At 47.2% G+C, this 15,646-nt stretch overlaps 1 protein-coding gene across 2 annotated transcripts in view; it reads right to left on the reverse strand.

Annotated features, from left to right (window-relative positions):
• Positions 1 to 420: 420 nt before the first annotated feature.
• PATJ (PATJ crumbs cell polarity complex component) overlaps positions 421 to 15,646 on the reverse strand; it is a 272,880-nt gene continuing 257,654 nt past the window's right edge. For both annotated transcript variants that reach the window (XM_075320380.1, XM_075320379.1), the window contains 2 exons: positions 8,594 to 8,717; positions 421 to 4,263 (listed from right to left, as the gene is read on the reverse strand). In XM_075320380.1, the coding sequence (XP_075176495.1) occupies positions 4,117 to 4,263; positions 8,594 to 8,717 (271 nt within the window). In that variant the 3' untranslated portion in view covers positions 421 to 4,116. The remainder of the gene's footprint in view (positions 4,264 to 8,593; positions 8,718 to 15,646) is intronic.

Consider the following 15,646-nt stretch of genomic DNA (forward strand, 5'->3'; position numbering starts at 1 on the left):
TCGGTCTCATCTCCACTAAGAAGTCTGGGTTGTTCCTGCCAAGATCAGAGTGGGGCCCTCAAGGGCAGGGGGTCCTAAACCTCTCCTTTTGCCTGGTTCTGATGTGTCCCCCAAATAGTGAAACCTCTTACATAGCCAGCAATGTGCCCCCAATATAGCGCCAACCACAATGTGCCCCATCACAGAGCAATCCATACAATACCAGCTACAATGGACAGACACAGCCCCAATTACTTACCTGATCCCCATCACTTGGCTCTTCAGACCCAACCGTCAGTGGGCGACACGACTACATTACAGACTGGATGTTATAGGGTTTCCAATCATTCATTACCCTATTCGCCGCCATTACTGCAGGTAAGAGGCGGCACGGACGGGCGCACCGCTGCTAGACCGGACAACACTTTGCACGGACCACACTGTCAGGAAACGTTTTATTAGAATCTTATAAGCGTAATAAAATATTCTGATCACATGATCGGATTCCAGGACTATAGATACAATCAGCCCCGATGTAACAAACCTAGAAACAGCAAAAAGAAAATCACCTGAGAAGACAGACGAGTGACCCTACAAATAGAAAGGGACAGGCCGATTCACAAGGGAAAACCCCGCAATCCTCCCCTGCGCCAATATCACGGAACGCAGAATTTGGCACATGCTTCATAAAGATGATCACAGAGCTGCAATCTGGAGCGGATCAATCTCTAGTGGTAAATACGTGTCCATACACATAACTCTGTAAGGCTAGGCCAGCAGGGCTTGCAGTCCTTTCTCCTTTTCTCTGGTGTAATATGACATATATCCGTACTTAAAGGGGTATTCTGGTAAGTAGAAGTTATCAGCTATCAGCACAGGTAAGAACTGCAACTTCTCGGAATATCCCTTTAAATGTTGCCACCGTTAATAGAACCAATAGTAGTGTAATTTCAGGTGCCAACCTTCAAGAATGGACGTGTTTTCCACAGCACGGGTCAGACAATGCAAAAATAAAAAACACAAAAACACAAAAAAGGTGAGCGGAGTCTGGAGGACGACACCTAAACGCACTACTACTCACATCATTCACAGATGTGAGCACAGGGTTTGCATTCCTATGGGTAGGAACCTTCTTCTATATACGAAGTTTGGCAATAAATGCAAGTCTGGTGTGCGTAGAAAAATGTCCTCCTCCTCCGCAGCCCTGCTACGACAATCATTAACTCTCCAGATCCAGCTCTGAACGGAGGCCAATAATGGAAAGTGAAGCTCGGCCTTTATTAGTGTAGGATCCGTAATCAGCAGCTCACGTGATATAGCTTTATAATCTCCAGCTTTCTTCTATTTTATATCTACTTTCTCATTAGCAGTTTGCGGACAGTTTCCATTTAGCAAATCAAACAGAATAGGTGAAATAGCAGCTAAAGATTATGAAGATACATTGTATCATAGGATGAGAAGAATCGAAGATCCAGTAACAGCAGCTTGTGGACAGTTTCCATTTAGCAAATCAAATAGAATAGGTGAAATAGAAGCTAAAGATTATAAAGATACATTGTATCATAGGATGAGAAAAATCGAAGATCCAGTAACAGCAGCTTGTGGATAGTGAAACTCAAATAGAATAGGTAAAGATTATAAAGATACATTGTATCATAGGATGAGAAGAATCAAAGATCCGGTAACAGCAGCTTGTTGACTGTTTCAATTTATCAACTTACAGATCTGAGATCCTCACCCCCGAATGATGGAATATATTGCTACGATTTAACTTATTATTGTAACTTTTTTTCAATTGCTAAATGGAAACGGTCATCAAGCTGCTATTGACGGATCCTGATCACTGAATGATGTCATATCTCGGAAATGTAATCTGAAGCTGGAGGTTATCAACTTTTCTTTTACTAAATGGAAACTGAGCATCACAGATCCTTATCGCCGAATGCCATCGGATCATTAGGATTTCTAGCATGTTTTTTCCTCTTGGAAACCATCAACAAGTTGCCATTTACAGATCTGTGATTTTCATAATGAGTGATTTTCCATGTGAAGCCGGGTCCAGCAGTCTTACACCCAACACTCATTACGGCCCAAACCATAAACTATTGAATATCCAAAAACAGGATCCGGCAACAGCAAAAGCGTCTGCTTGTTGATGGTTTCCAGACAGCAAAAATTCAAACAAAAGAAAATAAAGGTCAAGGGTTAGATTTGCCGACTATGAGGGGTGAATTTTCACTTGCGCTCAGCCTGTACAATCCTTTCATTTACTTTCATTACCAGTGGACTAAGCAAAAAAATTAAAAAAAAAAAATTAAATATTAAAAATAATCTCTTCACCAGAATAAAGCAGCGCAGCTCAGAAATTATCCATAGACTTCTGAAAAGTAGCTCTTTTTTTTGTCTTAAATAGAATATAACTTTGCCTTATATACAGATACAGGTCGGGGCGGCCATAGATTACACCCGGACAGGACAGACGTGTACAGATGTGGGGGATATGGCGACTGTCAGCAGCACAATGCGAAAGTGCCGATCGGTTCAGTGCACGATCTCCGAGGACGTGGCCAATGAGGCTGCAGCCGCTTATGTCGATGCCTTGTAGAACGATCCGCCGTCCTTACACACAACTACTCTCTGAGAAAGAAACACTCCGAGGAAAAACGGATACATTGTGTCCGGTCTGGAGCGAAACATGAGCAAGACATCACACAGACTCGGCGTCGCAAGGACACAATGTATCACTTCTCCAGAGTCTCACTCATCGATGATGCACATTTGTAATTTTGTCCCCCAGTCACATCCAAAGCTAATGTGCCGATTCTGCTCTGCGACTGATGAACGCGCGACTGTTTGCAGTGGTTCACACGAACAAACTTTTACCAGCAGATATAGATGTGAAAAAAGAAAAACGGAGTAAAAAACATACAAACAATAAGATTTCTCAAGTAACCAGGTAGAATTAAATTGACAAATAAGACAAACAGTGTTTAGGCTGAAAGGGAGAATGTACACGTTTTGAACGCCAAATTGTTTGCAGTTTTTTCTCTCTCTTAGGCCGCTTTCACACATCCGTTTTTTGCCATCCGGCACAATCCCGCAAAAAAACTGACGCAACGGATCCGGCAAAAAAACTGATCCGTTGCATTAGTTATTTACATGCGTTCCTTCTGTTTTTTTGACTGATCCTTTGTGCTACTGAACATGCGCAGTTCAAAAAACCGGATCCGTCATTGGATTCCATCATATGCTAGATGATGACGGATCCGGCGCCCATAGGCTTTCATTGTAACTCATGCCGCACGGCCCTGGATCCGCTGCCATACGGTTTTTTGCCGGAGACAAAAAAAGCAGCGTTCCATCCGGCCGCTGGATCCGGCAAAAGCCGGATGCAAAGCAAGGCCATGCGGCACAATACGGCGCTAATACAAGTCCATGGGGGAAAGAATGGATCCGGCGGCAACACAAACCAGATCCGTTCTTTCCGTTTTTTTACCGGATTGTGCCGCACACAAAAACCGGACGTGTGAAAGCAGCCTAATACACCATGTATTTGTGTTTCCTCTAAGATCTCTGCATGCTCTCAGTGAATGGAAACATACAGGGGCTTAAAACCTGATGGACGAGCTCTTATGCACTGTAACCAGCCCTGTGCTTGTGCCTGTTGGATTGGGACAAATATTCGGCACCAACGCTTCCATTCACTGAATGAAACATGTAGAGCTAAAACACGAAGCTACATGGGGCTGTGTGTAAGGAAGACGACTAGCAAAGCACCGGAGATGGAGGCACAGAAGAGACACGTGACAATGTGGACGCACCAACGCGTTTCACTATCGGTTACATCCAAATAGTGCGAATATAACACAGACCCCAACGGTGCCGGGACGGAGGCAGGAGGGGGGACGGATCGCAGGTGATTCAGCGGTGACACAGGACGCACAATAGCCTCATATTCTACTCGGCTGGAAGACTAATCATCTTAAGGTAGCAGGGTCGTGATCATGACATGACAGATCGTCCTAGACCGTCCACAGCTTTCCAGCAGTGGTGGCACTACAGATACCAGCAGAACACAGTCATATTCTGCCTAGGACTTTGGCCTCTGACCACATCTGACTGTTCGATGGTCGGTGACTACGATAACACAGTGAGGGTGACGTTTCCCCTCTGGCGTTTCAGGATGGCCACGGCTTCTTCATGAGTGACGCCCTCCAGGTTCTCGCTGTTCACCGCTAATATCTGGTCTCCGCGCTTTAGTCTTCCGTCCACTGCGGCGGCGCCCTGGGGTAACAATGAAGAAGTAGATCAAAAAGGATCCAAAAGACCGTAAAAGTCATAAAACAAGTACTAGATTTATGACATGAAAATTGCACTGATCATACGAGGTCCTGCACCTAAAGCGACAGAAATCTGCAGTGAGCAGCTGTAAAAGGGCCCTAACGCCGGGGGCCACAGCTCAGGTGGTCACAGACGATTGATCTATCCAAAGTCTTCTATTAAATGCAGAATAATGTTAGGTGAGAGGTGGAGCAATCCAGGTATATAATATATACAATATCTCTCTCTCTCTATCTATATATACATACATAAATATACATATACACTAGAAGGTGGCCCGATTCTTCGCATCGGGTATTCTAGAATTTACGTATTGTGTAGTTAATGTATGATTTTTGTTATATATATATATAGATGTTGTTGTCTGTAGTTACCAAGTGTTTGTGTAGGAGCTGTACATGTTCTGGGTGTTGTCTGGGTGTGGCGGGGGGTGAGAGCGGTGTTGTATGTGTGTTGCGTTGTTTGTGGAGCACTGTGTGTCTTGTAGCGTTGTGTGTGTGTGTGTGTGTGGGTGTGGTGTGTTTTGGGGGGAGGTGTGTGTTGTGCGGTATGTGCGTATATTTGTGTGTGCCGCGGTGTTTGTGTGTTGGGTGTTGTGTGTGTGCAGCGTTGTCTGTGTGTGTGTGTGTGTGTGTGTTGGGGGGAGGTGTGCACCTCCCATCGTGCTCCATCCCCCATGCTGCGCACCCCCCATCGTGCTCCATCCCCCATGATGCGCACCCCCCATCGTGCTCCATCCCCCATGCTGCCCACCCCCCATCGTTCTCCATCCCCCATGCTGCGCACCCCCCATCGTGCTCCATCCCCCATGCTGCGCACCCCCCATCGTGGTCCATCCCCCATGCTGCGCACTCCCCATCGTGCTCCATCCCCCATGCTGCGCACTCCCCATCGTGCTCCATCCCCCATGCTGCGCACTCCCCATCGTGCTCCATCCCCCATGCTGCGCACTCCCCATCGTGCTCCATCCCCCATGCTGCGCACTCCCCATCGTGCTCCATCCCCCATGCTGCGCACTCCCCATCGTGCTACATCCCCCATGCTGCGCACTCCCCATCGTGCTACATCCCCCATGCTGCGCACTCCCCATCGTGCTACATCCCCCATGCTGCGCACCCCCCATCGTGCTCCATCTGCCATGCTGCGCACTCCCCATCGTGCTCCATCTGCCATGCTGCGCACTCCCCATCGTGCTCCATCCCCCATGCTGCGCACCCCCCATCGTTCTCCATCCCCCATGCTGCGCACTCCCCATCGTGCTACATCCCCCATGCTGCGCACTCCCCATCGTGCTACATCCCCCATGCTGCGCACCCCCCATCCCCCATCGTGCTACATCCCCCATGCTATAATAGTTCTCCTATTATACTCAGAGAGGAGTATAATAGGAAGACTGTAATAGGAGGAGTAGTCCTGGGGGGAGAGGAGTATAATGCCGGCTCCCTGCACATGTGTACCGGGAGCCGGTGTACGCTGGTAACTATGATACACATCGGGTAACTAAGTAAGGGACCTTAGTTACCCGATGTGTATAATGGTTACCAGCGTTCACCGGCTCCGTCACGATCCCAGCAGCGCAAGGTTATGTCTGGCAATGCGTACGGAGGGCCGGGGCGAGCAGCCAATCCATGCGGAGGGCAGGGCCAGGCCAAGGCGAGCGACCAATCCGTGGGGGGGCGGAGCCGAGGCGAGCGGCCAATCAGCTTTGTGTCACCGTAAGGACACAATTTTGGAGCAAGACAGACAGACAGACTAAGGCAAATTATATATATATATATATGCAGAATACATTTTTGTTAATACATTCTATTTTGTTAACAGCAGTTATTAACCCGGGCGAAGCCGGGTAGTACAGCTAATTATATATATATATATATATATATATATATATATATATATATATATATATATATATATATTTATTAGCTGTACTACCCGGCTTCGCCCGGGTTAATAACTGCTGTTAACAAAATAGAATGTATTAACAAAAATGTATTCTGCACACAAAAACCACAAAACAATTAGATAGAAATGTAATTATTAAATTGTTGCCTATAGTAACCAATCAGAGCTCAGATTAATTAACTGTAGCAAAATAGAAGCTAAGCTGTGATTGGTTGCTATTGGCAGCCTGATAAATCTCCAGGCAACAGAAAGCCCTCCCCCTGACAGTATATATGAGCTCACACATACACATATAGACAGGTCATGTGACTGACAGCTGCCATATTTCCTATGTGGTACATTTGTTGTGCTTGTAGTTTGGCTTCTTATTAATCAGATTTTTATTTGTGAAGGATAATCCCAGACTTGTGTGTGTTTAGGGCGATTATGTGGTGAGGTTGGTGTATGTGTGGTGAGATGTGTGCTGAGGGTGGTATATGTGTTCATGTACGTGGTAGTGTGTGGCGCATTTTGTGTGTGTATTCATATCCCCGAGTGTGGCGAGTATCCCATGTCGGGGCCCCACCTTAGGAACTGTACGGTATATACTCTTTGGCGCCATCACTCTCATTCTTTAAGTCCCTCTTGTTCACATCTGGCAGCTGTCAATTTGCCCCCAACACTTTTCGTTTCACTTTTTCCCCATTATGTAGATAGGGGCAAAATTGATTGGTAAATTGGAACGCGCGGGGTTAAAATTTCGCCTCACAACATAGCACCCGGCACTCCCCAGGATAGTAACAGTCTGTTTCTCTCCCATTCTCGGTCTGTCTCCCCCTCTGTATATCTCTCTTTGTGTGTCTGTCTCCCCCTCTGTATATCTCTCTTTGTGTGTCTGTCTCCCCCTCTGTATATCTCTCTTTGTGTGTCTGTCTCTTTCCCTGTCTGTGTCTGTGTCTTTCCCTGTCTGTGTCTGTGTCTTTCCCTGTCTGTGTCTGTCTCTTTCCCTGTCTGTGTCTGTCTCTTTCCCTGTCTTTGTCTGTCTCTTTCCCTGTCTTTGTCTGTCTCTTTCCCTGTCTGTGTCTGTCTCTTTCCCTGTCTGTGTCTGTCTCTTTCCCTGTCTGTGTCTGTCTCTTTCCCTGTCTGTGTCTGTCTCTTTCCCTGTCTGTGTCTGTCTCTTTCCCTGTCTGTGTCTGTCTCTTTCCCTGTCTGTGTCTGTCTCTTTCCCTGTGTCTGTCTCTTTCCCTGTCTCTTTACCTGTCTGTGTCTGTCTCTTAACCTGTCTCTCTCTTTCCTGGTCTGTCTCTTTCCCTGTCAGTCTGTCTCTTTGTGTCTGTCTCTTACCCTGTCTATGTCTGTTTCTTAGCCTGTCTGTCTGTCTCTTTCCCTGTCTCTTTACCTGTCTGTGTCTGTCTCTTAACCTGTCTCTCTCTTTCCTGGTCTGTCTCTTTCCCTGTCAGTCTGTCTCTTTGTGTCTGTCTCTTACCCTGTCTATGTCTGTTTCTTAGCCTGTCTGTCTGTCTCTTTCCCTGGCTGCATTCTGACACGCCAACATTCCATATAAGGTCGTGGCTGCGGATTCTTCTGAAGTTCTGGCTGCACTGTGGCTCCCAGCTCCATTCGCTATAATAGAGGCTGGTTTTTTGGTGAATAACTAAAGCGCGGGGTTAAAATTTCCCCTCAAAACATAGCCTATGACGCTCTCGGGGTCAAGAAGTGTGAGTGTGCAAAATTTTGTGGCTGTAGCTGCGACGGTGCAGATGCCAATCCCGGACACACACACACACACACACACACACACACACACACACACACAGCTTTATATATTAGATCAGTGATGTCTGATGTTATGTCATCAGACATCACTGGGTGCAGAGAGGTCAGTGGCCGGTAATGTGGACGGTCCGGGCTAACCTTCAGTACAAAAATGTAGGGCATCCAGGCTTCTCTGGTGCACACAGCCGCCTCTACTGAAATGCTTGGGATTAGGCATTTAGCAGCTGAATATTTGCAGTGCACATGATTTGCACTGAAGATTTGGTACAATCAACAGGAAACAATGGATTTGTAAATGAAAGGGAGAAAGTAATCAGAGGCTGCAGGCCCAGGTTATAATGACAAGCGTGCTTTATTTATATGTGGCCAATAAAGAGGGAAAGAAATTACCCTCCTCCTGTGTATTATAGAGGTAAACTAGAACGGTGCTGTTCCCTGCATCAAACAGCAGGTGGCAGCGCTGTGCATGTGCAGATGTTCCGCACCGTTCATTTAGCCTTGAAGTATTCCTTTACATTCCGGATAAAATAAACGTGGTAAATAACAGTAATTCAATGTCAAGGATCCACAGACACGAATATCATCTATAGACCAATGCTCTGCAATCATTTACCTTGGAGAATATCGTCTTCACATATATCGGAAGGTCTCCATGCGGGCTCCCGTATCCTCCAACAATACTAAACCCAAGGCCATCAGGACCCTTTTCCAGATGAATGATCTTGGGGACAGAAGACCTGGAAAAAACCATGAAAGACTGAGTCATCCTCAGTGATGTCACCGCTCTCTAGTGAATGGATAGGCTGTATTCTCAGTGATGTCACTGCTCTCTAGTGAATGGATAGGCTGCATTCTCAGTGATGTCACCGCTCTCTAGTGAATGGATAGGCTGCATTCTCAGTGATGTCACTGATCTCTAGTGAATGGAGAGGCTGCATTCTCAGTGATGTCACTGCTCTCTAGTGAATGGATAGGCTGCATTCTCAGTGATGTCACCGCTCTCTAGTGAATGGATAGGCTGCATTCTCAGTGAGGTCACCGCTCTCTAGTGAATGGATAGGCTGCATTCTCAGTGATGTCACCGCTCTCTAGTGAATGGATAGGCTGCATTCTCAGTGATGTCACCGCTCTCTAGTGAATGGATAGGCTGTATTCTCAGTGATGTCACCGCTCTCTAGTGAATGGATAGGCTGCATTCTCAGTGATATCACCGCTCTCTAGTGAATGGATAGGCTGCATTCTTAGTGATGTCACTGATCTCTAGTGAATGGAAAGGCTGCATTCTCAGTGATGTCACTGCTCTCTAGTGAATGGATAGGCTGCATTCTCAGTGATGTCACTGATCTCTAGTGAATGGATAGGCTGTATTCTCAGTGATGTCACTGCTCTCTAGTGAATGGATAGGCTGCATTCTCAGTGATGTCACTGCTCTCTAGTGAATGGACAGGCTGCATTCTCAGTGAGGTCACCACTCTAGTGAATGGATAGGCTGCATTCTCAGTGATGTCGCCGCTCTCTAGTGAATGGATAGGCTGCATTCTCAGTGATGTCACCGCTCTCTAGTGAATGGATAGGCTACATTCTCAGTGATGTCACCGCTCTCTAGTGAATGGATAGGCTGCCTTCTCAGTGATGTCACCGCTCTCTAGTGAATGGATAGGCTGCATTCTCAGTGATGTCGCCGCTCTCTAGTGAATGGATAGGCTGCATTCTCAGTGATGTCGCCGCTCTCTAGTGAATGGATAGGCTGCATTCTCAGTGATGTCGCCGCTCTCTAGTGAATGGATAGGCTGCATTCTCAGTGATGTCACCGCTCTCTAGTGAATGGATAGGCTGCATTCTCAGTGATGTCACCGCTCTCTAGTGAATGGATAGGCTGCATTCTCAGTGATGTCACCGCTCTCTAGTGAGTGGATAGGCTGCATTCTCAGTGATGTCACTGATCTCTAGTGAATGGAGAGGCTGCATTCTCAGTGATGTCACCGCTCTCTAGTGAATGGATAGGCTGCATTCTCAGTGAGGTCACCGCTCTCTAGTGAATGGATAGGCTGCATTCTCAGTGATGTCACCGCTCTCTAGTGAATGGATAGGCTGCATTCTCAGTGATGTCACCGCTCTCTAGTGAATGGATAGGCTGTATTCTCAGTGATGTCACCGCTCTCTAGTGAATGGATAGGCTGCATTCTCAGTGATGTCACCGCTCTCTAGTGAATGGATAGGCTGCATTCTTAGTGATGTCACTGATCTCTAGTGAATGGAGAGGCTGCATTCTCAGTGATGTCACTGCTCTCTAGTGAATGGATAGGCTGCATTCTCAGTGATGTCACTGATCTCTAGTGAATGGATAGGCTGTATTCTCAGTGATGTCACTGCTCTCTAGTGAATGGATAGGCTGCATTCTCAGTGATGTCACCGCTCTCTAGTGAATGGATAGGCTGCATTCTCAGTGATGTCACTGATCTCTAGTGAATGGAGAGGCTGCATTCTCAGTAATGTCACTGCTCTCTAGTGAATGGATAGGCTGCATTCTCAGTGATGTCACCGCTCTCTAGTGAATGGATAGGCTGCATTCTCAGTGAGGTCACCGCTCTCTAGTGAATGGATAGGCTGCATTCTCAGTGATGTCACTGCTCTCTAGTGAATGGATAGACTGCATTCTCAGTGATGTCACTGCTCTCTAGTGAATGGATAGGCTGCATTCTCAGTGATGTCACTGATCTCTAGTGAATGGATAGGCTGCATTCTCAGTGATGTCACCGCTCTCTAGTGAATGGATAGGCTGCATTCTCAGTGATGTCACCGCTCTCTAGTGAAGGGATAGGCTGCATTCTCAGTGATGTCACTGGTCTCCAGTGAATGGATAGGCTGCATTCTCAGTGATGTCACCGCTCTCTAGTGAAGGGATAGGCTGCATTCTCAGTGATGTCACTGGTCTCCATTGAATGGATAGGCTGCATTCTCAGTGATGTCACCGCTCTCTAGTGAATGGATAGGCTGCATTCTCAGTGATGTCACTGCTCTCTAGTGAATGGATAGGCTGCATTCTCAGTGAGGTCACCACTCTAGTGAATGGATAGGCTGCATTCTCAGTGATGTCGCCGCTCTCTAGTGAATGGATAGGCTGCATTCTCAGTGATGTCACCGCTCTCTAGTGAATGGATAGGCTACATTCTCAGTGATGTCACCGCTCTCTAGTGAATGGATAGGCTGCCTTCTCAGTGATGTCACCGCTCTCTAGTGAATGGATAGGCTGCATTCTCAGTGATGTCGCCGCTCTCTAGTGAATGGATAGGCTGCATTCTCAGTGATGTCGCCGCTCTCTAGTGAATGGATAGGCTGCATTCTCAGTGATGTCACCGCTCTCTAGTGAATGGATAGGCTGCATTCTCAGTGATGTCACCGCTCTCTAGTGAATGGATAGGCTGCATTCTCAGTGATGTCACCGCTCTCTAGTGAATGGATAGGCTGCATTCTCAGTGAGGTCACCGCTCTCTAGTGAATGGATAAGCTGCATTCTCAGTGATGTCACCGCTCTCTAGTGAATGGATAGGCTGCATTCTCAGTGATGTCACCGCTCTACTGAATGCATAGGCTGCATTCTCAGTGATGTCACCGCTCTCTAGTGAATGGATAGGCTGCATTCTCAGTGATGTCACTGCTCTCTAGTGAATGAATAGGCTGCATTCTCAGTGATGTCACTTCTCTCTAGTGAATGGATAGGCTGCATCCTCAGTGATGTCACTGCTCTCTAGTGAATGGATAGGCTGCATTCTCAGTGAGGTCACCACTCTAGTGAATGGATAGGCTGCATTCTCAGTGATGTCGCCGCTCTCTAGTGAATGGATAGGCTACATTCTCAGTGATGTCACCGCTCTCTAGTGAATGGATAGGCTGCCTTCTCAGTGATGTCACCGCTCTCTTGTGAATGGATAGGCTGCATTCTCAGTGATGTCGCCGCTCTCTAGTGAATGGATAGGCTGCATTCTCAGTGATGTCACTGCGCTCTAGTGAATGGATAAACTGCATTCTCAATTATGTCACCGCTCTAGTGAATGGATAGGCTGCATTCTCAGTGATGTCACTGGTCTCCATTGAATGGATAGGCTGCATTCTCAGTGATGTCACCGCTCTCTAGTGAATGGATAGGCTGCATTCTCAGTGATGTCACCGCTCTCTAGTGCATGGATAGGCTGCATTCTCAGTGATGTCACTGCTCTCTAGTGAATGGATAGGCTGCATTCTCAGTGAGGTCACCACTCTAGTGAATGGATAGGCTGCATTCTCAGTGATGTCGCCGCTCTCTAGTGAATGGATAGGCTGCATTCTCAGTGATGTCACCGCTCTCTAGTGAATGGATAGGCTGCATTCTCAGTGATGTCACCGCTCTCTAGTGAATGGATAGGCTGCATTCTCAGTGATGTCACCGCTCTCTAGTGAATGGATAGGCTGCATTCTCAGTGATGTCGCCGCTCTCTAGTGAATGGATAGGCTGCATTCTCAGTGATGTCACCGCTCTCTAGTGAATGGATAGGCTGCATTCTCAGTGATGTCACCGCTCTCTAGTGAATGGATAGGCTGCATTCTCAGTGATGTCGCCGCTCTCTAGTGAATGGATAGGCTGCATTCTCAGTGATGTCACCGCTCTCTAGTGAATGGATAGGCTGCATTCTCAGTGATGTCGCCGCTCTCTAGTGAATGGATAGGCTGTATTCTCAGTGAGGTCACCGCTCTCTAGTGAATGGATAAGCTGCATTCTCAGTGATGTCACCGCTCTCTAGTGAATGGATAGGCTGCATTCTCAGTGATGTCACCGCTCTACTGAATGCATAGGCTGCATTCTCAGTGATGTCACCGCTCTCTAGTGAATGGATAGGCTGCATTCTCAGTGATGTCACTGCTCTCTAGTGAATGGATAGGCTGCATTCTCAGTGAGGTCACCACTCTAGTGAATGGATAGGCTGCATCCTCAGTGATGTCACCGCTCTCTAGTGAATGGATAGGCTGCATTCTCAGTGATGTCACTGCGCTCTAGTGAATGGATAGGCTGCATTCTCAATTATGTCACTGCTCTAGTGAATGGATAGGCTGCATTCTCAATTATGTCACCGCTCTCTAGTGAATGGATAGGCTGCATTCTCAATTATGTCACCGCTCTCTAGTGAATGGATAGGCTGCATTCTCAGTGATGTCATCGCTCTCTAGTGAATGGATTGGCTGCATTCTCAATTATGTCACCTCTCTCTAGTGAATGGATAGGCTGCATTCTCAGTGATGTCACTGCTCTCTAGTGAATGGATAGGCTGCATTCTCAATTATGTCACCGCTCTCTAGGGAATGGATAGGCTGTATTCTCAGTGATGTCACCGCTCTCTAGTGAATGGATAGGCTGCATTCTCAGTGATGTCACTGCTCTCTAGTGAATGGATAGGCTGCATTCTCAGTAATGTCACTGCTCTCTAGTGAATGGATAGGCTGCATTCTCAGTGATGTCACTGCTCTCTAGTGAATGGATAGGCTGCATTCTCAGTGATGTCACTGCTCTCTAGTGAATGGATAGGCTGCATTCTCAGTGATGTCACCGCTCTCTAGTGAATGGATAGGCTGCATCCTCAGTGATGTCATCGCTCTCTAGTGAATGGATAGGCTGCATCCTCAGTGATGTCATCGCTCTCTAGTGAATGGATAGGCTGCATTCTCAGTGATGTCACCGCTCTCTAGTGAATGGATAGGCTGCATTCTCAGTGATGTCACTGCTCTCTAGTGAATGGATAGGCTGCATTCTCAGTGATGTCACTGCTCTCTAGTGAATGGATAGGCTGCATTCTCAGTGATGTCACTGCTTTCACTGCGATTATTCTCTTTGCCATTTGGATTTTAGGACTGGAGGTGGAAGGAGTTGCTGTTGATAGTGGTCTAGGCTGCAGTACTAGTGCCTGACTGCAGCATAGTTGTTGCAGTTAGTCGGTTGTTGTTTTTTCCCCCGTCTGTCTTACCTTCCCTTGGTGTGTGCTTTTAACGCAGCGGTGGGACTAGTGATTCTTACCTTTCCACTCACTAGCCAGGGCTTACTACAGGGTTTCTCAAGGCTTCAGGTTCCTGCTCAGTGACAGGAGAGAAATCTGTATAGTGACTTACTAGGAGTGCAGGGTACAGCGGCAGATAAGTGGAGGAGTTTGCCATCTCATTAGAATTAGGGCCTCCCATTGTTAATGTGTCTCCGATGTACCCCTTGTTTGTCTTGGCAAAACCCTTGTCTGTTGAGTTTTTTACCGAATGCCGGACCTTCCCGAAGTCGATGTCGTGACACCTAACTCCTCACTGTGAGGGTGGTTGGGCTGGAAAACAGAGGCAGGTGTTATGGGAACATCATACCTGAACGGAGTGGCACGTCCAGAACCTGTGCTATGCTGTGACAAGCTGGACTTTTGCTTTGTATACCTGTGTGATGTAAGACTCTTTTTTTCTGTCTCCTAACAGTGTGAATAAAACCCTGAGTTTTGGACTGAAGACCTATGTGCCTCGATACTGTGCCCCTGTCATTGCCTACCAGAGCTGATTCCCTGCATTATATATATACTAGCTGTACTGCCCGGCTTCGCCTGGGTTAATAACTGCTGTTAACAAAATAGAATGTATTAACAAAAATGTATTCTGCACACAAACACCACAAAACAAATAGAAATGTAATTATTAAAAGGCAAAAACTAAGCTAATAGAAGCATTTAGCATAGACGCAACATATATTTCAACACCACAGATATTCCACACAGATTTAACTAAATTGGCCAAGTAATGTGCTCGGTCTGTCTCTATCAAGGTCTGTCTCTATCAAGGTCTGTCTCCTTCCCCATCTATCTTTGTCTATCTCTATCTGCATGTGTCTGCCTGTCCCTATCTGCATGTGTCTGCATGTGTCTGCCTGTCCCTATCTGCATGTGTCTGCATGTGTCTGCCTGTCCCTATCTGCATGTGTCTGCATGTGTCTGCCTGTCCCTATCTGCATGTGTCTGCATGTGTCTGCCTGTCCCTATCTGCCTGTGTCTGCCTGTCCCTATCTGCATGTGTCTGCATGTGTCTGCCTGTCCCTATCTGCATGTGTCTGCATGTGTCTGCCTGTCCCTATCTGCATGTGTCTGCCTGTCCCTGTCTGCCTGTCCCTATCTGCATGTGTCTGCCTGTCCCTGTCTGCCTGTCCCTGTCTGCCTGTCCCTGTCTGCCTGTCCCTGTCTGCCTGTCCCTGTCTGCCTGTCCCTGTCTGCCTGTCCCTGTCTGCCTGTCCCTGTCTGCCTGTCCCTGTCTGCCTGTCCCTGTCTGCCTGTCCCTGTCTGCCTGTCCCTGTCTGCCTGTCCCTGTCTGCCTGTCCCTGTCTGCCTGTCCCTGTCTGCCTGCGCCTGCCTGCCTGCGCCTGCCTGCCTGTCCCTGCATCTCTCTGTCTCTTTCTGGCTGTCTCTCTCTATCCGTCTCCCCACCGACATCTTATTACCTCACATATAAGCTTCTTATACTATGAATGTCTTTTGTTCCTATAGCAACCAATCACAGCTCTTATTAATAACCTGTAGTTCCAGGCTCCATTTACTTTAATGGAGCCATGTTTTTTGAAGAGTAACTGTAAAGCGCAGGGTTAAATTTTCCTGTCAAAACATAGTCTACGACGTTCCCTGGG

The sequence above is a fragment of the Anomaloglossus baeobatrachus genome, chromosome 8 (assembly GCF_048569485.1).
Source record: "Anomaloglossus baeobatrachus isolate aAnoBae1 chromosome 8, aAnoBae1.hap1, whole genome shotgun sequence".
Lineage (NCBI taxonomy): Eukaryota > Metazoa > Chordata > Amphibia > Anura > Aromobatidae > Anomaloglossus > Anomaloglossus baeobatrachus.